Source organism: Arachis stenosperma, chromosome 6 (genome assembly GCF_014773155.1).
Source record: "Arachis stenosperma cultivar V10309 chromosome 6, arast.V10309.gnm1.PFL2, whole genome shotgun sequence".
NCBI lineage: Eukaryota > Viridiplantae > Streptophyta > Magnoliopsida > Fabales > Fabaceae > Arachis > Arachis stenosperma.
Genome location: NC_080382.1, coordinates 8,077,887 through 8,102,696, shown reverse-complemented (window position 1 = coordinate 8,102,696; position 24,810 = coordinate 8,077,887). Strand labels below are relative to the sequence as shown.

The 24,810-nt window shown below is 34.0% G+C and overlaps 1 protein-coding gene across 1 annotated transcript; it reads right to left on the bottom strand.

Annotated features, from left to right (window-relative positions):
• Window positions 1-1,146: 1,146 nt before the first annotated feature.
• On the bottom strand, window positions 1,147-10,920 carry LOC130932763 (uncharacterized). The gene is made up of 19 exons (XM_057862176.1): window positions 10,389-10,920; window positions 10,171-10,302; window positions 9,886-9,957; window positions 9,668-9,738; window positions 9,448-9,547; window positions 9,259-9,357; window positions 8,646-8,772; window positions 8,137-8,270; window positions 7,975-8,034; window positions 7,624-7,859; window positions 6,737-7,166; window positions 5,353-5,676; window positions 4,646-5,248; window positions 4,392-4,565; window positions 3,638-3,865; window positions 3,273-3,556; window positions 2,606-2,890; window positions 2,362-2,484; window positions 1,147-1,802 (listed from the first exon to the last, which is right to left on the bottom strand). The coding sequence occupies exons 1-19, from the start codon at window positions 10,536-10,538 to the stop codon at window positions 1,670-1,672; spliced, it is 3,765 nt and encodes a 1,254-aa protein (XP_057718159.1). The 5' UTR covers window positions 10,539-10,920; the 3' UTR covers window positions 1,147-1,669.
• Between the last annotated feature and the right edge of the window lie 13,890 nt (window positions 10,921-24,810).

The window sequence follows — 24,810 nt, the reverse complement described above, 5'->3', positions numbered from 1 at the left end:
TGTTTGTTATATCATATGATTATATTTATATTTAAAAGAATTAAAGCAAGATGGGTTTTCCTCAAGGTAGAGCAAGGAATGGCTTATTGACACAAAACCAACATGCAAAACCCACCGACTCTTTTTAATTAATTCCTTTTTTTTTTTCTCTTTTTTCTTCATTAGGATCTCAAATCTCTTGCACAACACAAACTCAGTCATAAGTTTTCTTAAGATTCTCCGCAGCTTACACTACACTAAAAGTAGAGAACCGAATCCATATTCCTCCATGCACGCTGTTTTTGTCGACCATTTTATGCTGTTTTTGCGTCCTATCTTTTTTTTTTTTTAAATTGAGGTTTGGGTCTATATTAGTTTAGAACAAATAGTTCACTTTTTCCAGATCAACTATCAACCCACTAAGCCTTTTAGTTTTTACGACTTTCAATCATAACATAATACTAATTTGGTGTATTCGAGGATTCCAGTTTTCTCTATTTTTAAGCTGGCTAGAGAAAGGTTATAGCGCAGCATGTCGTGCATTCTGTTTACTTGACAGCAGATCGTTAGATTAGTCACTAGTTTATACTTTATAGAATGTGATGTCCACATTGCCTACTCACAATTTAGCTTCTATTATAAGTTCAAAAAATAAAAAATTATAAAAAAGAAAAAATAAAAGACAGAAGAACCAGGGTTCAATAATAGCTCTAAAATCACTAGGAAGAAGAGGAAAAGAAAAAAAATGCAGCAACAATAAAATAATGACAATGAGAAGAAAACATATGAAGAAGGAATGTTAAGAAAGAGGAAGAACGCAAAGAAAAATGAGAAGAAAGAAGAGAATACGAACGTTTACATTAATAGGAATAATTTGGGCGTATATTGACGGCCTCACTAATGAAACTGATTTTTGTTGAATTTAGACCAACTTAGTTGGACTTAATTGCCATAAAACTCTTGAATGTGTAGCAAAACTGTTGTTGGAATATTCTGATGGGTTCATTTTTAAGCATTATCTTCAATGGTAAAAATCTACATATCACATAGTAAAGTAAAAGTTTTCAATTGAAGTAAGAGAGAGTTACAAATATATTGAAACTTCTGATTTTTGAAAGGAAATAATTTTAAGGTTAAAAAAGGCAATAATTTTAAGGTTAAAAAGGCAATGAAAAAGGGAACTTCGTCCCTCCCTTTACTGAATGAGGATAACTATAGTCTCTTCAAAATCATTTATCATGAAACACTTGATTGGACCCTTACGAAACAACCAAACAAAACCTCACGGAAATAACAATAAAATACAATCTATGGACGAGAGATGTAAGTAACACTCCTTAGTAGGGTAACCTAATGTCTAATGGGTTTTCACTTTCCACAATGAAGACTCTGTCCACCAAAATCTTCCCCTACATGCCAGACTTCTAAGCAATCAGATATTGCTCTTTTAAGCATTTTGATGATACCTTAACATACAAAGAGAAGCGAGGAACTAACTACATGATGCTGTTCTGCTCTGCCTGAAAGAGCAGTTTGCAAACCAGTAAGTGACTACTGCAATTAGAGGCGTCGTTACCAAAAATTAAGGCATTTGCGCGGCATGGGACAGAGAGATGGTGGACAAACTGTAACAGCAAATGCCAACTGTACATTAACAGAATTATGAGCATTGCTAATATACTACATTATTTTATTTGTCTATTCTTAGATTGTTACATAGATGACCAAGCTCTGGCCTAGCATCCATCCATGCAGAAAATTCCATGTCCGAAGGAGAGGTGCAGTAGAGGTAGGATCTGAATGTGATAAGGAAAAAATACCGCCTGCAGATGAAGTAAGGAGAAACAATAAGCATTACAAGATATTTCCAACACTAAACTGCAACATAAATAATAAACAATAATCATGCACCGTGAATAATTTCTTTTATTTTTCCCGACTTTATCAAAATGTTATAATTATTTACTTGATTCAGTTGTTTGGTGTGTTGGTGGATGTGCGCACAAGAAAGATGTTACCACTTATGTCAATATCAATCTTAGACTCATTCAATTTGAAAGTTTGTACCACGTAATACCATATCATATTCTATGACATGCATTATTTAAGCTGTAATAACCCTTTCAAAGACTCAAAACACCATTTGATTACATATTTAGTATTTTTAAAATTTCACCATAATGATTATGAATTTAAATAATAAATATAAGACAAAGGTAGAATTATAGCAAAATTATTTTTTATAAACCATTTTGGGGACTAAACAACGTCACATTATATCAATTCTTGAATTCGGGGCTCTAGCATCCTAATAATACAGATAACCTTTGCGAGTATCAATGAAACATTTCTGCAATTGTACAGTTGAAGGAATAATTTTACCTCAAAGCCTTGATACCCATGTCCATAAGATATGCACGTTTCTCATCATCATCGTCGGTGAACTTTTGAAATGCTTTACTGTAATGAAGAATATCATCTCGAATATGCCCTGCACCTGCACATCTATCGAATAAAAGAAAAAATGTTCAGTGCCTTCAATTAAACATCAACGAAGTCCTTATACTACTATATTGCCAAAAACAAATTTCTCCAATCATAAAATTATCAGGCTTTGGATGATAACCTTTCAATGACAACATCAACATCTGCTTTGCTTTGGGGACCATATATGAGGACTCTTGTAAGGCTCAAAATGTCACGATAGTCGCCCATCCTGAGTGCTGTTTCGTCAGAAGCTCGGGATGGCAGATTCTCTTCAGACACTGCACATATGTGGGGACCATATAATGGCTGTGGGACTGTGGATGCAAAGTTTGCCTCAGCACCAAGTCTACAACAGATGATGGCCATTGCATATGAAACTCCACCAAAACCTGTGTGTGATACAAAAAGATAACTCCCTGCAGAACTACAATCAGGAAGAGTTTAGAAGTATACTATTATATTAAATGAAAAAGTATTTTAAAATATTGATATACAAAGATTACAATTTCTAGACAGTTTGCATGTAAATGCAATTGGAAGTAGGGAGCATATTAAAGGCAATGCTGCTATTGGCTACAATGCATTTAACACACTAGAATAGGACCATATAATACTACGGATAAGCCAAAACTGACACAAGAATAGTTATAACTGGGAAACATTTTGGAGATACAGCATGGCCCCCAAATTATGGAAATCATAGGTTGGTTATGATTCTCTCGATCAGCGGTTCAGCACAGCCAACACAAGGACAAAAATGTCAGCCAACTTTACAAGATAGATGCATTACTGACGAGAATACTTACTCATCTTTACAATACTGAATTGCATCAACATCTGAGGCTAAAGCATCTCTTTCTCGTGTTAAGGGGATCCTCTGGTAGACAATATCATATCCATCATCTTTTAGAGCAGAATAAACTTCTGAAGGTGTCTTCACATCATCTGCCGAAATGTTTTCCCAGTATCCAACCACATCAGATTGATTTGTTGAAGGGTTATATTCTTCACGGTGTAGTAGCATTCGGCCGCCAGAATGTCTTATTTCAGCTAGTATATCTTCTTTCAACCGAGCTTCAATGTGCTCCACCTGCATTTTATTTACCATGAGTTGTGAAACACGTGAATTCTTTGATATGATAACGATAGACAACTGAACAAGATGACTTACCACGGGACCAGTGATTCCCACATACTTGAGAGTATCAACAGGTTTGTTTAACTCCCTTAGGACAAAGGGAGTACCATTGATATAAACAACTGCTTCCTCCCTCACATCAGTTAATATAACTTTTCTAGCAGTTAAGGCAGTTGTAGGCTTAGCTTCCAAATAGGTTAGCATCTCCTTGGCGCCAGTGATGGTTGGAGTTGCCATGCTATACACAGGGTATTCATCAACCTGAAAAAAATAAAAAAAAAAAGCAACTTTTAGGCATAATAGCATTACTGTAATCACCAAAGGAAGTTCACATAAGCCTCCAAGATCAAAAATGACAGAGCAGCTAGCGGTAAGCATATGATGGTAAGATTGTCATTTCACTTCTTTAGTGGTTCTCACAATCACACGTGTTTAATAACTTTTGCATATTAATAAGCAAAGTTTGGTAGGCTTAACTGTCATATCATGATCCCATAGTTAGAAAACAACTTTTTGAATGTTAAAATGATGAATATAATATAAAATTATAATGTACTAACACCATTTTTTCTGTAGAATAATCGGTTAAGTAAATTATTTACTAATTGAAATAATGCAGTTGTGCAGACAACAGTTTTCACAATAACTTTGCACCATAAAACATTAAAGATGCTAATTCTACCTACACTTGGATGATCCTGATGTCCCCACTGGACGTGTAGCCTTACCCTCTGGCATCACAAACTTGATGATAGTTAGTTTTTTAGTAGTAATTAAGTAAGCATACCTTGTAAACATTTGGTGCACCATGTATTTGTATGTTACTGGAAGTTCTCTGACCAGGAAAAAAATACATTTTCAGAATGGAACCATTCCCGAGAACAGAACCATTTCGGGACTTGACAATAGCCTCCATCACTGCATCTCCATGCTGAGATTCTTGTGGTTGCCTCAACTCTTCCTATAATGCAGATTGGTTATTGAAGAAATTCAACTTCAAATTGAGGGAAAATAATAGTTCTAAAGTAGAAAAATATTTACAGGGACAGTGAAAAATCGCCCTGGCCTCAGCCTGATGCTCCATTTCATAGCCTGCACCTCTGGCCTCTGGTGCAACCAAACCTTAAATGTCATTTTGGATCCTCCTTGTCCACAGAACGCATCAAATGCTCCACTTCCAAGATATGCTGCGAAAGCAATTAAACGGAAGTACCTCTCTAGGTACTCAGCACCACGATTCAAAGCTACCCTCCTTACTCTAGGCTCAACGTGCTGTTGATTGAATACTTTTCTATACTTCAGAACAGCTTGACGAATGTTTTGAAGAGCAGAACATCTATCAATAATAGCATCTAAGGCTTCCCGACATTCAACACCATTTTCAAATAATGTTGTTATCTTCCACAGCAAGAGGATGTCATTTATACCAAAGACACGGCTTTGTTTCTCATCTGTTGTTATTTGCAAAGTATCGGAGGTTAATGCAGTGGCATTGCCCCCAGCTTCATCTCCACTTGAGGAACCACTATCTGATTCTTCATGGGTCACATCAGCACCTAGTATTTTAATGGGCCTACCATAATCAATTCGAAGCTTCACAAGGCAAGCTATAACAGTACCAGTGGTTGTCCTGCCCCTACCCATCTGTTATAGTAGTGAGATATTAGCAGCAAGAAGTGAAAAAGAAACCAGTAGACAGAAACGCAGAATGGACATTGACAATGCAAAATAAGAGAGATTATAGTTACCTGACAATTGAAGACAAAAGCAGTATCCTTTGCAGCACAAGCAATATTACATGCCATTGTGTCGAAATCAGAACTTTTAGGAGCTTTTCCATCAGTGATGGGAACTCGCGCATATTTAATGGGAAACCCATCAGCCTCGAGGCTTTTAAAAACTTCAAGTGGAGTCTGAACCATGTCAGGCGTGACATGCTCCCAAGCATCACTTATATGGCCATCATCTGTTTCATGAATAACCATTATGGCATTGCCATAGTGGTTAGCTTCCCGAAGTATATCTTCTTTCAACCGAGCCTCCATTTTCTCCACTCTTTCACGATCAATTCCCTGAACAAATAAATTACATTTTCCAGATCAGCCAACAGTTATACATACTTTCGCAGTTGTGTGATCCTGTATATATTTTAACAGATCCCATAACTTGCAGAAACCAAAATCAAGGAACTTGGACCCGCTAATTCACACTGATTTTTGGCTAAACAAAAAGAAAACCACTTTTTTTTTGTGGTTGGGAGAGAGAGAGAGACAAAAAAAAGGGGGGGGGGGGGACAGCATGTAAAGGATACAATAGGAGATCAAGAACAAGAACCTACTAAAGATAGCTAGTAGTTAGTTATGTCAATCTGTTAAGCTGTTATATTAGTTTAGAACTACTAGTATATATAATTAATCTGTACCATCAATACTACTACTACTGATAACTCATGAATATTGAATATCACAAGATTTCATTGTTCCTCTCAAGAGTTGTCCACACTACCCTATTTGTTGGATTATCCTCCATCTAATTAACAGAAGCATATGTGTGTAAACTTCAACTGTCCCTAAAACTGAAACCAGGCTATGAAGGCCATGTTTCAAGCTTTGAATTTGGAAAGAAAGGAAAAATCAAACGTCAATGCCATTGGTTAAAAATTTCAAGCTTTAGTAGCTTATCTCTTGATATTACACATTAGAGTGGAACTGGCATGCTTTTGCTACTGAGCAGAGAGGCCTAGAAGATATAACTATAATGACATATTGTTGTGGAACCAAAATAAAGTACTATCTTAAAATTGTGGCTTTAGCTCTACTTCAAAGCTCACTCAAAGACGGTGGATTGCCAAAAGTTGATGTGGAACTCAACAGACTGTAAAAGAAAGATGTCCTTGCCTGGCTCAAACAGCATTTCCCAGTTAGAGTTACAATCTATTAGTGGGGTCATTCTTGGAATCGGTTACAACTAAGTTCTCGTATAGACATCTGACAAACATGCTACAAGTAAAATTGGGAAACACAAATTGGTATTATTCTACTAGGGATTATGAACCAAAAACCAATTCAACATCCACTTAGTGATCCGCTTAACATAAAATTTAAAGAAAAGACAGGATAAAGTATTATTTACCGAGTATTCTAGCATATTTTTGTATGGTCTTTCTACTTCACGAAGAACAAATGGCTTCCCATTGATGTAAATAACAGGTTCTTCTCTCATATTATGCCAAAGTACTGGGCGTCCACCTTTAGAGCTACCAATCCTACGAATGACAGATCGAATACCATCAATTGTTGGATTTGCTACACCATAAACTGGAAACCCAGGAACCTCTCGGAAATTAGGAGCCCCGTCCACTCTCTCGGGCAAACTTGGGTTTTGACACCCTGGACAGTGATCACTTTTTAGAACGGTTTGACTACCAAGAACCTCTCCATTCCTCAAAGCAGCAACCACACCCATCTCACAGGGGCGGCCATCAGTAGATTCGGCTATCTTTTTTAGAGACGGTTGCAAAGATGAATATCCAAGTGCACCCATTGGATCTCTCCTAAGTAACCTGCAATTTGAACGGTTATGGTTTATGCGAAATGTTACAGCCATGAGATCAGGAAGCTAATATAGAGTCAGAAAGCCCAAATGGTAATAACTATCCAATTATATGATAGGAGATTCTATTTAAAAAATTAATAACTTGGGTGACAATATACAAACAAAGATGCTAGGCAGCATCTGGATATATCAGCAAAGGATGATGCTACAGACTGCAAGAAGAATGGATATCTTGGCGATGTGTCCATATAACTAGTGTAAATTGACACTAAGAGAATAAGAGAAGATAACTTTTTGGGGTAAAATGGTAGTATGGTACAATGGAATTATCTTGTAATGTTCAATCAATTACCAAATCCATGTTTAACAACTCAGTTTGAATGAGATATAGGCATGTAGTCTATAAAGTAAACAAGAGGAATTAATAAAATACATCAACTTCACACAATTATTAAAATGTAAACCTGCGAAGAATACTGTAGAGTTCAGGTCTTGCTCTCATCCAATCTGCAAAACTACTATGACCAGCAGCACTAGATTCAAGTGCCGCCCTTTCTGAATGAATGTAAACAGCAAAACATATCAAAAAGTAATATCTCTCCAAGTACTCCACAAAAAAAGAAAGTGATGCCTCTCTTTTCATCTCATCAGGTTGTCGTAGAATGCTGTTACGATAGGTGGCAATTGCTTCACGCAGGTTCTGAAATACAAGGGATTCATTTTCAGATAAAATGTGAAAAGTGAACCCACAAAAGATGCAACAACATAAATTCAAAACATCAGGGAGATAGAATAGAACATATAGAAACTCCTACCTGCATTGAAGCACACCTGTCAATGACTTTGTCCACTTGTCTTTTCCCCTCAAGACCACCCTGAAGCATGTTAGATAATTAGAAGGGATAATAATTTTTTACAAAGAAACAGAAAATGAATACTTTCATCTTATAAATGAACATTAAAGTTTATTCGAATACCTCTAATACCCGGATCAAGCTTCTTATGACTCCGTATTCTCCCCTGCGAATTGCCTCCTCTGAGTTAGGTAAATGGTCAGCTATATTGGTCATACTTTGAGAAATTCTTCCAATTGAATTGCTTCTTGGAATCCCTATCATGTATTAAGATAAATACAACATTTTATTAATGGCAGCTCCACTGTTATGCATCATGTCTAATATTGAAACATAATTGTTAATCCCAGTTGCACTGCATAGAGGCCAATCTGAAAAGCACTATAGCAACAGTGGCCACAGCTGACATTTTATACTGATTAAAATTAAAATACTAGATTGCGTGTTCATATTCTCTGGGTTTCATATAGCAAAATAGCACACATCTTAAACAGAAGAATATATAGCTTCAAATCAGATTCCGAATACGCACAAAATCACTTCTTAATTTCTTGGATGAAGATGAATGACAACATGAATAAACGAAATACGCCATAACACAGACAAATCACATAAATAAAAAATAGGAGTACCAGAGGCCCCAATTCGGTTTAGGTATACCAAAGTTGCAATGACCATTCCAGTTGTAGTTCGTCCACGTCCCATTTGACAGTTAAAAATTATCTCTGTATTTACATCAGCTTGAAAAACTTTATGAACCTAAAATCAAAGATGAAAAGCAGTTGAGAATTGAGATACATGAAATAATTAATATCAAGAAACTAAAAGTGAATTTGTTTTCTAGGTTACCAAATATTGTACCAAAAGAAAAATTACATAATTGAATCTCTTGATCATGGCAAAAGAATAAATGTTCAGACAGTGTCACAAAATTTGGTAGTTTGACAGAGAATGAAAGCCAGCAATCATAATTTTCTTGCAGACAATTTTCTCAGGAATTGTTGTAAATGAATAAATAAATAAATAAGAGAAACACTTGAAGGTACAAACTCACATTCATTAAAGGAAGTGCAAAAAGTAAACACCCTCCCTCCCACAAAAAACACACACAAAAAATAAATTAATTAATAAATAAAATTTTATAACCAACTATCCATAATTAATTATATTTCTCCGGTAATATTGCCATACAGCATCAGTTCAAAGTAAATAGCACTGTTGTAAACTTAACACACAAGAACTGACCAAAATATCAAAATCCTGTTCCTTTGGTGATTTTTCATCAGTTATAGGAACTCGCTCATAATCAACTAGGTATCCCTCCACTTGTAACTCCTCATACACCTACAGCAAAGAAAACAACTTTGATGCATTGTTGTCAGAAAACTGATTGAGTAGTCTCAGACCCCCATTGTAAACAAGTTGCATCCATACCTCTAATGGTGTCTTCACGGAATTACATGATACTGGTTCCCATTGGTCCACCATCTGACCATCTGGAAGTTCATCGGTCACAAGGATTTTATTTCCATATCTGTTACACAAATGTGCGAATAACATAAATAGTAAGGACAACCACCAATTCTACAGGACAAGTTAGAGAAGAAGAAGGGGGGGGGGGGGGGGGGGAGCAGAGAACAACAGAAATAACTACCTGGCAGCTTCCAACAGTATGTCCTGTTTCAAACGAGCTTCCATTTGTTCAACCCGTTCCCTATTAATTCCCTGATCAAGTACATAATGCCACAGATGTTAGACGCCAAAAATAATTCTTTTTAAGCATCACTGCACACAATTTAACGCAAACAAGTAAAGTAGGTCCCTCAACTGCGAGGGGTAAAGAGCTTCACAAATAGGTAATAAATGACATACCGTATACTCAAGGTTAGAGAACGGTCTCTCCACCTCACGCAAAACAAAGGGGCGACCATTGATGTACACAAGCTGATTTCCAATGCAAAGATTAGAGCATTACACATCGAAGTTAGAGTAAAAGCTCAGAGAACATCATAACTAAACAAACCTTAAGTTCAGCTAATACTAAATCACTCAGACTCAGTTAGCCTATTAAGTTCTTTTGGTATTCCACATGTTCATTCAGAACTAGAAGTACAAGGAATATGAGCATGAATATGAATTTGAATTTGAAGTGAGTACCGGTTCCTCGCGAAGGCTAATCCAGAGAACATGAGCTCTCTTGCCCTGTTTCTGAGCACCAATGTGCTTGAGAACATTCCTGATTCCATCAATGGTTGGGATAGCAACGCCATGAACATGTAAGGAATCAGCCTGCAAGAAAGAATAGCATTAGAGAGCAAGAAAGCTAGGAAATGAAACAGAAAACACAAAACAGAACGAAGAAGAAGAAGAAGAACCTGGCGGTAATTAGGAGCACCTTCGATCTGAGGAGAGAGACGCTTGTTCTGGCAACCAGGGAAATGGTCGCTCTTGAGAATGGTCTTCTTGCCAAGCACCGACCCTCCCCTCATCTTCATCACCTGCTCGGGCTCCTTCGGTATCGACATCTTCTTCGATTCTCTTATCAATCCAATGATCACTACTCACTCCAACTTCTTCTTCTTTAACAGTTACTCTTTTTTTAAAACCCACAGAAACAGTTATCTGTTGTCCACTTCCCACAGAATTGATTTCCCCATTGATTAATTAAATCCAATCTCCATTCCCCCAATTTTCTGACGGAATCTATAAAAACAACAAGAGAAATTGCTGCCAGCGCGCACAATCTAACTCTATAATCGTTCACAACCGAAAATCTCACCCCCTTTTCTTTTCTTTTCTTTTCCTTTTTCCCTCTTCACAACTGTCGCAACAGAACGTGAAATGCGTGAATTCTTCTTCTTAGCTCAGCTTAGCTACAACCACAAGCCGTGTGTATCTGCCACTGTCCTTAAGCTTATATAAAAATAAATGTAAGCATAACGAATCTTTATTCCGATTCTTATACTCTTCAAATCTTAACCTTTTTTTCCTCTATTTCCTTATATAGTCGTACTAATCTTCATATTTATCCACACTCACTCTATACTTAATTACTTATTTCTCAATTTTATAAAATAATTTTTATATTTTTTTAACTAAATGAATAAAAATAAAATAATAAAAAAGAATTTAAAATACTATTAAAATTATTATTTTTAGTCATTAATTAATTATTAATATTTAAAAATATAAAATAAAATATATTATTAAACTATTATACTAAAAAAATTAAATTAAAAAAATTAAGTTATTAATTAAATAATTAACAAAAAACAATAAATTACTCCCGGTCATTTCTCATATTATTATTCGCGTACGCTTAATTTGAAAGCGCTTATGGCTTATGCTGTGGATATTCGAGTTTTGCTATGGTGGCAAAGTTGCGTTTGGTGCCAAGAATTAACAACATGACCGAAAGCCCAACAAGTTCTACCAACCGTTCGTATTTCACTTTTCGCGTTATGGATTGGACATTTTGGACTCCATTAATCCTCGTATGCCCAGAGTTGACGCTCACCACAAAAATTTGTACCACAAGTTAAATCAAATAAATTAAATACACGAATTAAATTGGGTTAGTCTCATAATTAGTTCATTAAGTTTAATTTGAATAAATAGTTTAATTAAATTTAAACAATAAATATTTATATTAAAAAATTTATAAATAAATTATTTTGTATTTAATTTTTTAATTTTAAAAATATTTATTTTAAAAAATATAGAATAAAATTTTTTTATTATAAAAAAATTATTTTTTTAATTTTTTTATAAACATTTAAATAATTTATTAAAAATTTATAATTTAAGTTTTAAAATTTTACTAGACATTAATATTATTATTTTTTATAACTCAAAAATTAAAAAAAAACTTTTTAAATTTTTTAAACTAATCTTTAATCTGTTTAAATAAATATCAAGAATTCTAAATACATATAATAATTTATTAGCAAACAATAAACCTTTAAATAAAATACAAAAATTAAATACACGATTGGATTCTCTATGAAATTGAGTAAGAACTAAGGAGAAAAAAGTAAAGTGCTCGTGGCTTTTCGCTTGCCTCTTATATGGATAAAGCTTGCAATGCAACAAAATGTAATAAAATTGTGACAGTGATTATTCCCAAACGTGCATCACTGTACATGTGAACCATAGACGATGGCGTCAACTATCATAAGAGCCATGGCTTTGTTTTACGAAGTTGGATAAGATAAGATTTAGGCAATAAAAAATGTCGGAAATATTATATATGATATTATATATTTCATAAATTCAGCATTGACAAAGTTGTATTAACTCCATATTTGTGTATAATTGGAAACAAGCATACTTAAATGTGATAGAAACAGAGGAGGAAATACAAAACGTGGAAGAAATGACATGTCAATTGATGGGACGCGACTTTGGATGATCCAATCACCATTGTTATGAGGGGCCCAACGAATAAGGTTGTTAAACCAACAAAAAACAGAATAATTAAGAGAAAGAAATAAAAAAAGAATTACCGCTGACCAATTTTGAGTATCTTGAACTTAGATGGGGAACACAACGCGTTGCACTATTACGCATGTGAAAGGCTGAACAATGAAATAAAAATGTATAGTAAGAACGTGAAATACATGGCGGTGAAGTAATAATTTTATAATCACTTTGAAATCTGAATGCAACTTTTTAAAAGAGTTTTGACCAAGGGATGGAATGAACAAATGCAATTTGAACGTGGTTTGTTGGCTATTTTTTTTATACGTGAAAGTTAGTGATACATGCTACAAAGGGTTTAAAAAAGAAAAAAAAATTATTTAAGAAGTATCATTTGTTATTTTTTTATATAATTACAAGATACTTACTAATATATAGATCAAGAGTATGCTAATGAATATGCTAATTATGGAATAATATCCTAATAAATTATATTGATATTTTTTTTATTCTCTTTGATATTTTTTTGATTTTGTTTTCTAATTACGATATTATAATGGGAGCCACTCAGATAAAGACGCTTAAAATATCTTTTTATAAAGATGTTTTCTAATAATTAAATTTAACATATATAATTGATTAAATCGTGTTATTTTTGTCAAAATTAGGCTAGACAAATTGATCTAACCGAAAAATAGTGAATCAAATCTTGAACTAATCAAAATTAATATTATTTTTTATAGAAAATAATTATAATACCCTATTATAGAAAATGACTAAAATACTTCTATTATATATATTAATTTTGAGAATTTTAAATTTTACTCCTTTATTTTTCTACCGTAGGGTTAGGATTTAGAATTTTTTAAATTTATATATATATATATATATATATATATATAAGAGTATTTTAATTATTTTATATAATAAGGGTATTGTAGTCATTTTTTATAAAAAAATAATATTAATTTAAACCAGTTCAAGATTTGATTCACCATTTTTTCGGTTAAATCAATTTGTCTAGCTTAATTTTGACAAAAATAACATGATTTAATTGATTATATATGTTAAATTTTAATTACTGAAAAACCTATTTGAAAAAAGACGTTTTCAGCGTCTTTATTTGAGTGGTTCCCTATTCTAATACTCCCCCTCAAAGTGAGTAGTGGGATCACAAATACTCAACTTGGTTAGAATTTTAGCAATGACTTGTCTTGAAACTGCTTTAGTAAGAATATCGGTCAAAGCTTAATAATGCCCTTCTCAATTTTTTCTTTGATAAAGTGTCGATACACCTCAACATGTTTTGTTCGATCATGTTGTACAGGATTCTCTGAAATGCGGTTTTATTGTCATATTTCAACTGGCTTGGCAATTGTGGTGGAAACCCAATCTCAGTCATCAATTTTCTTGTCATCAATTTTCTTATCCACAATACTTCAGTTATGCTTTTAACGATTTCTCGAAATTCTGTCTCTATGTTTGAAAGTGCTATAATTTTTCTGCTTCTCCAAGTTACCAGGTTACCTCCAACAAGTGTAAAGTAACAAGCTGTTGATCTTCTATCGTTTGGGTTGTCCGCCCAATCTGCGTTAGTGTATGCCTCAACCTTCAAATGACCATTCCTTTTGAATATGATTCCATTTCCTCGAGCTCCCTTCAAATATCGAACTATCTCATGGCGGCTTCCATATGATCTTCTTGTGGCTTATGCATAAACTGACTTACTATTCCCACAGCATAAGTTATGTCAGGCCGAGTATGTGATAAGTAAATTAGTTTTTCAACTAGTCGCTGGTATCTTTCCTTATCTGCTAGGATGGCACCTTCTACTATCTTCAACTTGTGATTAACTTGCATGGGTGTATCTATTAGTTTGTAATCCACCATTTCTGCCAAAAAGTCCAAAATATACTTTCTTTGGGAGACAAAGATTTCTTTGTTGGATCGTAGAACCTCTATTCCTAAGAAATATTTTAGTATTCCCAAATCCTTTATTTCGAAGTCTGTAAATAGGTTCATTCTCAATTTTGCAATTTTTTCAACATCACTTCCCGTTATGATCATATCATCCACATAGATTATTAGGCAAGTGATTAAATCTCCCCATTTTTTCAAAAAAAGGTATGATTAGAGTTGCTTTGCTTGTACCCATACCTTTTTATGGCCAATGTAAATCTTCTAAACTAGACACGTGGAGATTGTTTAATCCCATAAAGAGCATTCTTTAACCGGAAATTTCATATTTTCTAAATCCTGTTGAGAAACCTGGAGGAGCTTCCATGTATACTTCTTCTTTCAACTCTCCATGCAAGAAAGCATTCTTGACGTGAAATTAATGGAGTGGCCAATCTTCATTTGCTGCTATTGAAAACAACATCCTGATAGTATTAATCTTTGCAACCGGTGAAAAAGTATCAGTGTAGTCGATACCATAGGTCTGTGTATAACCTTTGGCCACCAACCTTGTCTTGTACCATTCAATGGTGCCATCTGCCTTGTGTTTAATGGTGAAAATTCATTTGCACCTTACTAGCTTTTTTCCTATCAGTAGGATACACTTTTTCCAAGTTTCGTTCTTCTCTAGAGCTTCTATTTCTGTATTCATGGCTTTTCGCCATTTAGCTTTCTCATTAGCTTCTCGAACAGTTCTTGGAATGTCTTCTGTCAAGAGTGTGGTAGAAAAAGCCTTTGCAATATTTGCTATTCTGATATGTGGTCAGGAGGGCATTTTCGTCATCTTAGAGCTAAGGGACGGAATGGTAATCTTGTCATATTCAAGGATCTGAATTCTAGAAGAATTGTGCCATGCCAGTCTTGGACATCAAGAAGACAAAGAATCCGTCTCAAAAATAGTGGTGCTGAAAGGGCAACAATTCATAAGGCCTATTGGGTTAAGGCAAGACAACAAGAAGCCCAATAAAGCTTTTCAAATTCAATGGGAGCATAATTTATTATTTATTTTCAAATTTTTAGGCCTTTATTTTAAGTTTGTTTTGTTGTAAGAGTTTGTTGAAATATTTTATTTACTTTTGATTTGTTTAATAGTATTTTTAGGGATTTTAAATTTAAATCAAATCTGATATAATCTAATAATATCAAATCTGATTTAAATTAGTTATCATATCTTTAGGATTTTAAAATTTAAATCAAATCTGATTTAAATTAGTTATCTTATCTTATCTTTTAGCTAGTTTGTTTGGGGTCTATTTAAACACCTTTAGTGAGACAATTTAGATAACTTTTGATGAATAAATTTTTTTTAGTGCTTTATGCACTTTTTTTTTAGTGTGATTAAGTGAGGCGAGTGATTTGCTTCGCTTGTTGCATGGAGAAGATTGAGTGATTCAATTTTCATCCCTCTGATCGATCTAGGTTGTCAAGGACAGTTTCTTTGAAGGTCTAGTAGGAAATCCTTTTCGGTGACATAGGTTGCTAAGAACAAGTACCTTAGAGGTCTAGTAGAAAAATTTTTATCTATCTTTTATGTTTCTGCTGCGTCTCTTTATGCCAATAAATTCCTCTTCTTGATGTCATTCTTTTCTTGTCCCTTTTTACTGAATAATCCTTATCTATTGTGATAAAACCCCTAAGTCCCAAGCTATTCCTCATCATATTCCTTCTCTAGCCACCCTTATCGGGTATCTTGAGTTATCGGGAACATGTTCTGGTGAGTACCGATCAGGAGGCATCTTTCTATTTCTTCTTGGAGGAAGAATAAAGGTATTGGGCTCTGGTTCTTCTTGTTCCAGTGCTATACTATTATTGTTAGTGGTCTCATTAAAATTAGGGAGTAAATTATCAGATTGGTAATTACTTACCTCTTGTCTGACATTCTCAAAAGGACTCTCACTAGTTGTATGTACCAAGTTATTTTCTACATTGACTGAAGTATGCTTGGTGGCTCCATCTACTTGCTCTGTTTGAACAGTTTCTGGGTAACAGAGGTTATTCAGCTAACTTGGTGGTGCTTCATTATTGTTCTCCCCCTGAATGCCATATTGGTGGTTGAAGTAAAATTCGGATTCTAAAAAATCACAATCCATGGTCACATAAATATGACGAGTGATTGGATTGTAACACCTATATCCCTTTTGGTGTGTAGCATAGCCAACAAAATTACATTTTTCTGCACAAGGATCAAGTTTTGTTCTATTGACTTTGGGGATATGGACAAAGACGGAACATCCAAATACTCGAAGTGGTAAGGTTAGAATAGGCGGGATTGTAGTCTGAGTAGCCAAGACTTGTAAGGGTGTTTTGTGGTGGAGAACTTGGGTAGGTAGGTGATTCAATAAGTAGGCAGAGGTTGCTATAGCTTCAGGCCAAAAAGTTTTTGGAACTTGTGCATCAAAAAGCATAGCTCGGGTCATCTTAAGTAACTTATGATTTCGCCGCTCAGCTACACCATTTCGTTGGGGTGTATTTGGGCAGGAAGTTTGATGGATAAGACCATTTTGCATAAAAAAAATACGCATTGATTGGTTTATAAATTCCTCACCATTATCTGAGCGAAGTACTTGGATTTTCTTGTTGAATTGAGTTTGAATTATTTGGTAGAAAGCAAAGAATTTATCAGGCACTTCAGATTTGTGTTTTAAAAAATATACCCAAGTCATGCGAGAGAAATCGTCCACAAATAATACAAAATATTGAAAATTATTATGGAAAATAGGGTCTGGGTCCCACACATCAGAGTGTATTAGAGAAAAACTAGAATTGATTCTATTGTTGGTTGGAGGAAAAGAAACTCTATGATTTTTTGTACGAATACAAGTTTCACATTTGAGGGGTTTAGTGCTACTTGTAAAAAGACTAGGAAATAAAAACTTAAGGTACCCAAATGAATGATGTCCGAGACGCCTGTGCCATAACCAAAGTGGCCTAGTAACCATTCCGTGAGCAAGCATGGCATGACCCTGGTGTGCTACTTCATCAACGTAGTAAAGGCCTTCTCACTCAGTACCACACCCAATGATCTCATTCGTAAGAATGTCCTGTAAAAGACAAAAGGTAGAGTACATGAGTACCACACAATTTAGTTCCTTTGTTGCTTGACTAACAGACAATAATTTTGATGATAGTGCAGGGAAAAAGAGGCAATTTTTTAATTTCAATTTTTCTGAAAAAGTAATGTAGCCTCCTCCTTTCACATCAATTAATTCTCTACTAACTGTTTCAATATAGGCTTTTGAGGGTTGTTAAAATCATGAAGGTCATGAGTCATAGTATTGGTAGCCCCACAATAAAAAATTCATTCATTTATTTTTTTAATTGGATTCTGATTTTGGGTCTCCCTTTCATATTGAGTCGCCGCCTGGACTGAGCAGCCAAGGAGTTCAGTAGTCATTGCCATTACCATCGTGACTTGCTTCCTCTCTTCTGGCATCGCCACTGCTGCCGGTGACCTCTGGGATGCTCACAGCAGCGGCCCCCTTACTCTGATTTTTGGATGACTTGGGATTGTTTTTTCACCAATCTGGGTAACCCACAATCTTAAAGCAGTTTTCTTTGGTGTGTTTCTTCTTTCTTCTTCCACCAATTACTTTTTTCATCAGAGTTGTCCATAATGAATAATTATTTTCATTTAATTTGAAACTAATTGACAAATTGTCAGAATTGGTTTGTGATTATCGCATTCCAAGACTATTGCGTAGCATATTTGTAATTTGTAATATCGATTAAAATGGTTGATTTTGAGTTCCTAGAACCTAACTCTACTCTGATACCATGGTACAAAAGGTTTAAGACAGAAAAGAAGAATTATTTAGAAAAGTCTCATTTGTTAATTTTTCATATATGATTATACCGTTCTTACCAATATATAGACCAAAAATACGCTAATGAGTACGCTAAGTATGGAATAATATCCTAATAAATTACATTGATATTTTTTCTTATCCTCTTTGATATTTTTCTGATTTTGTTTCTTAATTATGATATTCTAATAGTTAGATTTGTGTTATGTTGGATTATGGACGTTAGAAGGTTATACATTATTATAACAGTAGTAATTTTTTGAACTGTTGAAGAAAAAATCGGATTGTTCGATTTTTTTTTGTAGAGAAAAGACATCACAAATCGAACGGTCTAATTTGTGTTGAACAAAAAATATCAACATTTTGGGACAAAGAAGTTGGACCTACCAATTTCATAAATTTAAGATTTTTTTTTATTTTGTTAGAATGTTAGTTGGACGCTCCGATTTGAGTTCTTAAAAAAATTTGAAATGATAAAAAGGCGTTCAGACCGTTCAATTTCTTTGTTTATTATACCCGAGCTTAGATGAACTCTCCACTTCTTCTTCATCTCTCAAGTCTCAAATCTTCTAAAACTCCTTTCGTTCTCCCTCTCCATCTTTTCAAAAGAAAAATACCCAGGTTGAGAGTGTTCAATGTGAGTAGTTTATCATGGATGATAGAATTATGATTTGAATCCAGAGATGAATTCGATGTGTTTTTGTTGATGATTGAGCATTGTTCACTTCTTGTTCATATCTGAACTAATTTCGATTCATTTGCGTGTTAATTGAGGTTCACTTGATGTTGTTGATAAGTATTGACCAAATTTATTATTCCTTAAGTAATTTGGTTCATTTATTAGTTTATTTTGGTTCATTTTGCAGAATTTAATGTTGGGAAAGCATAACCACGAATACATTGATCCAAATACTAAGAAGTCCTACAAGATCATTGAATATAAGAACTACCTGCCTTTTCTTGACAACAAAATTAGCATCTCATCCATTTGTAAGTTGTGATTTCTAAAATTTTTTTGATAATTCTATCGTTTGCTATCATTTAGACTGAAATATTCTATCCTTCTCACAAACTTCAACTGTTTGCACCAATTTATCATAGAGGCCATTAGAGGTTGTGGATTGGTGATGTTCAGAAAAAAGTCTTTCATGTGCTTGACCCCATAAAAAAAGATATACCTGAGGAAAGAATAACATTAAATAAATTTGTTATAAGTTATTTACATAATACATATTTTTGTTGTAAGTTATCTTTTATTTCTAGCCATTCTTCTCCAATTAAATCATATCAATTACTTTTTGTGCCTGATTGAGTATTGTTTGTGGGTTTGATTTTGTTCAATTATTACTGAACTGAAGTGCACTCTTTGTATCATTTTCAGGGTTTAATAGTATCTCAAATGAGGGTCTATGCTGGAGCAGAACCTTTGGTGGACAATAAAGAGGGTGTTGAAGCACCATATATTACGATCAGTGGTCGACGAACATCGTATATCAATCTTCCTATATATTATTCTTTCTTTGTTATAGTACTGTTATTAATATGTTTTACTATGTTTTTCTGTGTCTGTCCTATTAATCATATTTTAATTTTTTTTATTTCTTTCTTAGTTATGATTGCAAAATATTTATCATGAAATGACTGAAAATAATTGATCCCAGAAAGATAAAAAAATGGAAAATACAAATGTAAAAACTGAAAATAGGTAAGTATCATTAAACATAGTTGATCCTCTATTTCTAAATTAATCAATTTTAGTTCATTTCTTAGCTCATCTGGATTCATATTAATTAATTTCTTTCAATTGAATTGTAGGAAGAAGTAGATGCTTTTAGGCAGAAATATATTCCTACCATTCTCTTGGACAAGGTAAATAAATTTAGAGACAAAGTCATCGAGGCATCTGAATGCATAAGAATCCTAAAGTCATTCGCTACCCTCTCAAGTCATTTTTGTAAATTCTCATCTGGGGATATAGAAAGTAAATAGGTTCAATTTGTAAAATTGTAATGAACACTATTTTACAAGGAATTGTAAAGAGGCAAACACTTCTTTGACTCATTGTAAATGTTAATGTATATATTTGAAACTCTTTTCTTAAATTCCTTTTGATTTATTCGTTGGAAATGTCTGGGTTGTATTGAGATCATATTAATTTGAATAAATCTAGGTTCACTGAATAGATTGAATGTATTTATCAAACCTCAAGAGTGGCAAAAAACACAAATGAACCAAAATTTAGACACAAAATAAACCGAAATGTATTCTAAGAAACACCTAAACTGTTTGCCATAACACAATTGCAAAAGTTAATTTGAAAAACTGAAATGTGACTGTTCAATAAAATATAACACAAATCAGAAATTAACCCTTATCAACATTATATGACTAGAACACAAATGAACCGAAATTTAGTCATACCTAAATTGAAATGTATTCTAATAAACACCTAAAACTGTTTACCACAACACAATTATATTAACTAATTTGAAAAATCAAAATGTGACTATTCAATAAAACATAACATAAATAAGAAATTTACCCTCATTTTTGTCAAAGGCAAAAATATTATATGACTAAAACACAAATGAACCGAAATTTATTTTAATAACCACCGAAACTTCTATCATCCTCTCCAGGATAATTCATATCTTGTGCATGATAAAGGCTGGAGCTTGACTGAATCATTAATCCACCATCTAATAGGTTCAACTATAAAAGAAATAAATCATATATTAGCACACTTACTAACATGCACAAACACATTTTTCCTAATCAAAAGCAAATCAATGTTGCCTCACTTAGAGCTGGATTTTTCTTTTTCTTTAATGTATTTGCGATCCTTTTTTCCAAATTCAATCTAGTCTATTCTTAGGATGTCCTCTTATTCTAATACGTGGGGGACTTTGAAGGTCGTTAACATCATTCAATGTAGCATCTTCGTGAGATAACGAACATTTACCGTTACTTTTTACTTGATATTCTTACATCTCACTCATGACATTATCAAAAGCCGATGCAGAATTCCAATCAATTCCTCAGATTCTAACGCAAATTCACAAATATTGTGTGACCGAAACACCAAATCATTAAATCTCTTGCTTCTTGGCTCCAATGGAGGCTCGTCTTGGCTACTTTTGATATGTGTGTACCTCCTCTTTACGTTCTTACTCCAGCGTTCCAATATATATTTCGGTGCCACTTTATCTACTTGCTCAAAACTTAAGACACTCAGAGAATGACGGCACAGTATATCCCTTGACTCAAACAATAAGCACTGGCACTTTACTTCACGTCATAAACAACAAACTTATTGAATGGTGAGTTAGAAACCTGCTCTACAACTTCATATGTCGTAAAACTTAGAGCAGACTGCGTTGATCATGTGATGCAATTCACCTTTTCTCTAAATTATACTTGAACTTTTCTAAACTTCTCGTGAGTATACACATGTTGAAATTGAGCCTCTGTTGGTGATTTTTTTGCACACGGTATCATAGCATCAAATTTTCTCTTTCTTTGCTATCTGCTTCCTAAGCAACTATCATATTGCTTCATAAATTGAATCAAAGAGCTATTGGGTGTGATAAAATTGTTAAAAAAAACATGAATCCTCTCGCTCCTTTGTGTGCTTCTCATCTCAGCCCAAAAACGGTGATCGAGATAAACTGAAATCCATAAATGACAATATTCAAAAAGCTCTGCAAAATGGGACACAATTAAAAAATCAGACGAGAAAATGATCGAAAGTTATACCTGTCTGAACTGAAAAAATAACATCATTTAATTCGAATGAAATCATGGTTACCTGAAAGCCACTTATTGCCTTTAACACCATATTTCATGAGAGAATCATTTCAATTTCTGTCAAATGCATCTTTGTAAATAAGTTCCAAACAACATGACTCATCTCTTATTTGATTTCTTCGTGTCGCTTGTAGCCGTTTAATTTACTTGAGATCTTCTTCATGATATGCCAAATACACCACCGGTAAATTGTTGTTGGCATACAGGTCTCAATAGTCCTTTGCATCGATGCACATTGATTAATAAGAATCTCTTTTGACGCCTTTCTTTCCATGCAACGAAGCCAACATTCAAATAACCATTTGAATGACTGAATATCTTCATTTTTTTTTATCAAAGCACATTCGAGAAGTGTCGACTGACCGTGGTGATTCACACCGACAAAAGAACCAAAAACCAAATTGTACATGCAGTAGAAACCAGAAGGAAAAATCGTTATGAATCAAAACTAGTTATGTGTGTGAACCAAATAGTATATCACAATGAACAAAATACCTGTTTGTGTTGTAAGTCGTATCAAATGAAACAACTCCAAAATACTCATACGCAGTTCTGCTTCTTGCATTAGCCAAAAATGCATTTTTTGATAGAGTGATCAACTTCAATGTTAAGCTAAAAAAAATTTTGATTCTTCTCTTTCAATTTTAATAAGTACTTTCTAAATTCTTTGGCATCATCTTGTTTAGAAACATTCTGTACTTTCTTTGTAATGTAATTCCTTACATCTTTTTCAATAAAACTTAGTTCACGATGACCACCCACTGCTGCTACAAATGACTTATATGTTTTACTCGGTCTGATTCCGGCTTCCTCGTTATTTTCAATGGTATGACGCACAAACATGCTTAGTTCTCTGTGTTGTTTAAGCATCTCTGCTCGATCTGGACAGCAAAGATGTGAATGATTCAGAACAACTTTAGAAATGATCCAAAGACCAACATCCTTCAACATATGTACATAAATCCTGGTTGAATAGTTTATTCCAGCTAAGGGATTTATCTTCAGAGTTGGAGATATTTTAGATTTTTATTTCCACTTTATCTCTACTACATGTAATTAGTTGATTCTTAATTTCATCTCCCTTTGGAGTGGTGTTTCTTATTTTTGTAGAAAAAGCGAGCAAGTTTAGAATAATCTTTGTAGAACTTTCCAACTTCTTAAAGTCTCTTGAAAGTCATCCCAACATTTAGGACAAATTGTTCATCAACAACACAACTGAATTGTAAAATGAACCGAAATATTATTAGATACTGACCAGTGTGTAATAATAAATGAAACAAAAAATATGCATTATATGACTTTAGAAATTCCTGCATTCTATCTAAAATAGAAATTCATAAACAACACTGGTTATAACAAAGAATGATGAAATTATTCATGATCACTTTATTCAATTGCATTCCATTCTATTTAATTCAAAATTATTGAAGAGCGAACCAAAATATTATAATAACAAGATCATTATGTCATAACAAATAAATCGAAAAATGTGCATTATTCAAATTCAAAAACTCTTGCATTAAATCAAATTTGTTGAAGCTCTGGACGATTAACTTCTTTTATTTTGGGTTTTCTTGGCATTGTTGATATTTTGGTTTTGGCAATTTGTTCGTCCTCTGTTGAATTTGTGCAACAACAATGGAAGAAGAGAAGAGAAAAGTGGGGTAGAGATGTTATGGAGAGTGTGGCAAGAGTGAGAGTAAAAGAGATGGGTGGGGAAGTGTGTTTCAAAGAGATACAAGCAATGTGGGTCAACAAGACAACAAGGTGGGACTGGGCACCCTGCATGGAAGACGCGTGGCATCCAGTACGCAAATCAGATGGTCTAATTTGTGTATTTTTTGATTTGTGTAATTGAATTTTTTAATTACTGTCCCTCCAATTAGACAGTCCGATTTCTTCAACACAACCATCACAGCTCGATCAATCTCCCTCACTCCAATAACCCTGCTATACACAACTCCTACCCTATATCAAAATTAAAAAAGTGCCATCTGGATTTTTAATCACGTTTGGAATTAATTATTTGTGATGACAACACACATATTATTGCTCTTTGAGATAAAATTATAGGTGACACATGAATGTGGATTCTTTCTTCCACGTTTCCATAATCAAGAAGGAGCACGGTTCAATCACTTTCAATCTTCGCGTTGAGAGAGCAACGTTTTGGCAAGAGATAAAAAGGAAACAACAGACAAAAACTGGTGTCATGTCACTCTCATTTCATTTCTTGCAAAGGATTGTTATATTATTGGATTTTTTTTATGCTACCACAATTCATGCCAATCTACCTACGTAGGTAGCTTGTGGTTATTAGGAGAGAAAATGACTCTTCACGTTGAAATAATCGATTTGTATGCTTACCAATAAAATTTGGTAATAACAACAATATAACTTACTCAAACACCACAAAATCCAGAAAGACAAGATGCATGATTCCTCAGCTGGAGTTTTAGTTCTCTGCGATTCATTAGTGGCCAATCGTATTATTCTCTTGAAGAATTAACGAGATTCTGACACATTTGCACATGTTATCCTGTTACCGGCATTGTTCTATCGCCGTCACTCTTCAATAATTTTTTGTCAATATATTGTAAACAGCATCGCCTTATTCAACAAAGAGCAACACTATCTTTCATTAATCACTGTGCTATGCCACCCAACTCTACAGCGTGGTGCGCCAGTGATAACAATCTATGAAGAAATTGCTTCAGGAGTAAGAAAGTCTATAGTCAAGGCGAACATGAGGATTTGTCCGTCTAATGATGTTATGAACATGTATTGAGTTTTACGCTCAAGACTCAAGAGA

Bases quoted from the DNA above. Each gene is read 5' to 3' on its own strand.
- LOC130932763 (XM_057862176.1), bottom strand. From the start codon at position 10,538: ATGTCGATACCGAAGGAGCCCGAGCAGGTGATGAAGATGAGGGGAGGG. The intron at 7,860-7,974 runs GTAGGAGTTTCT...CTTGTATTTCAG, and splicing joins ACAGGTGTGCTTCAATGCAG to AACCTGCGTGAAGCAATTGC. The intron at 5,249-5,352 runs GTAACTATAATC...CTACTATAACAG, and splicing joins CTTTTGTCTTCAATTGTCAG to ATGGGTAGGGGCAGGACAAC.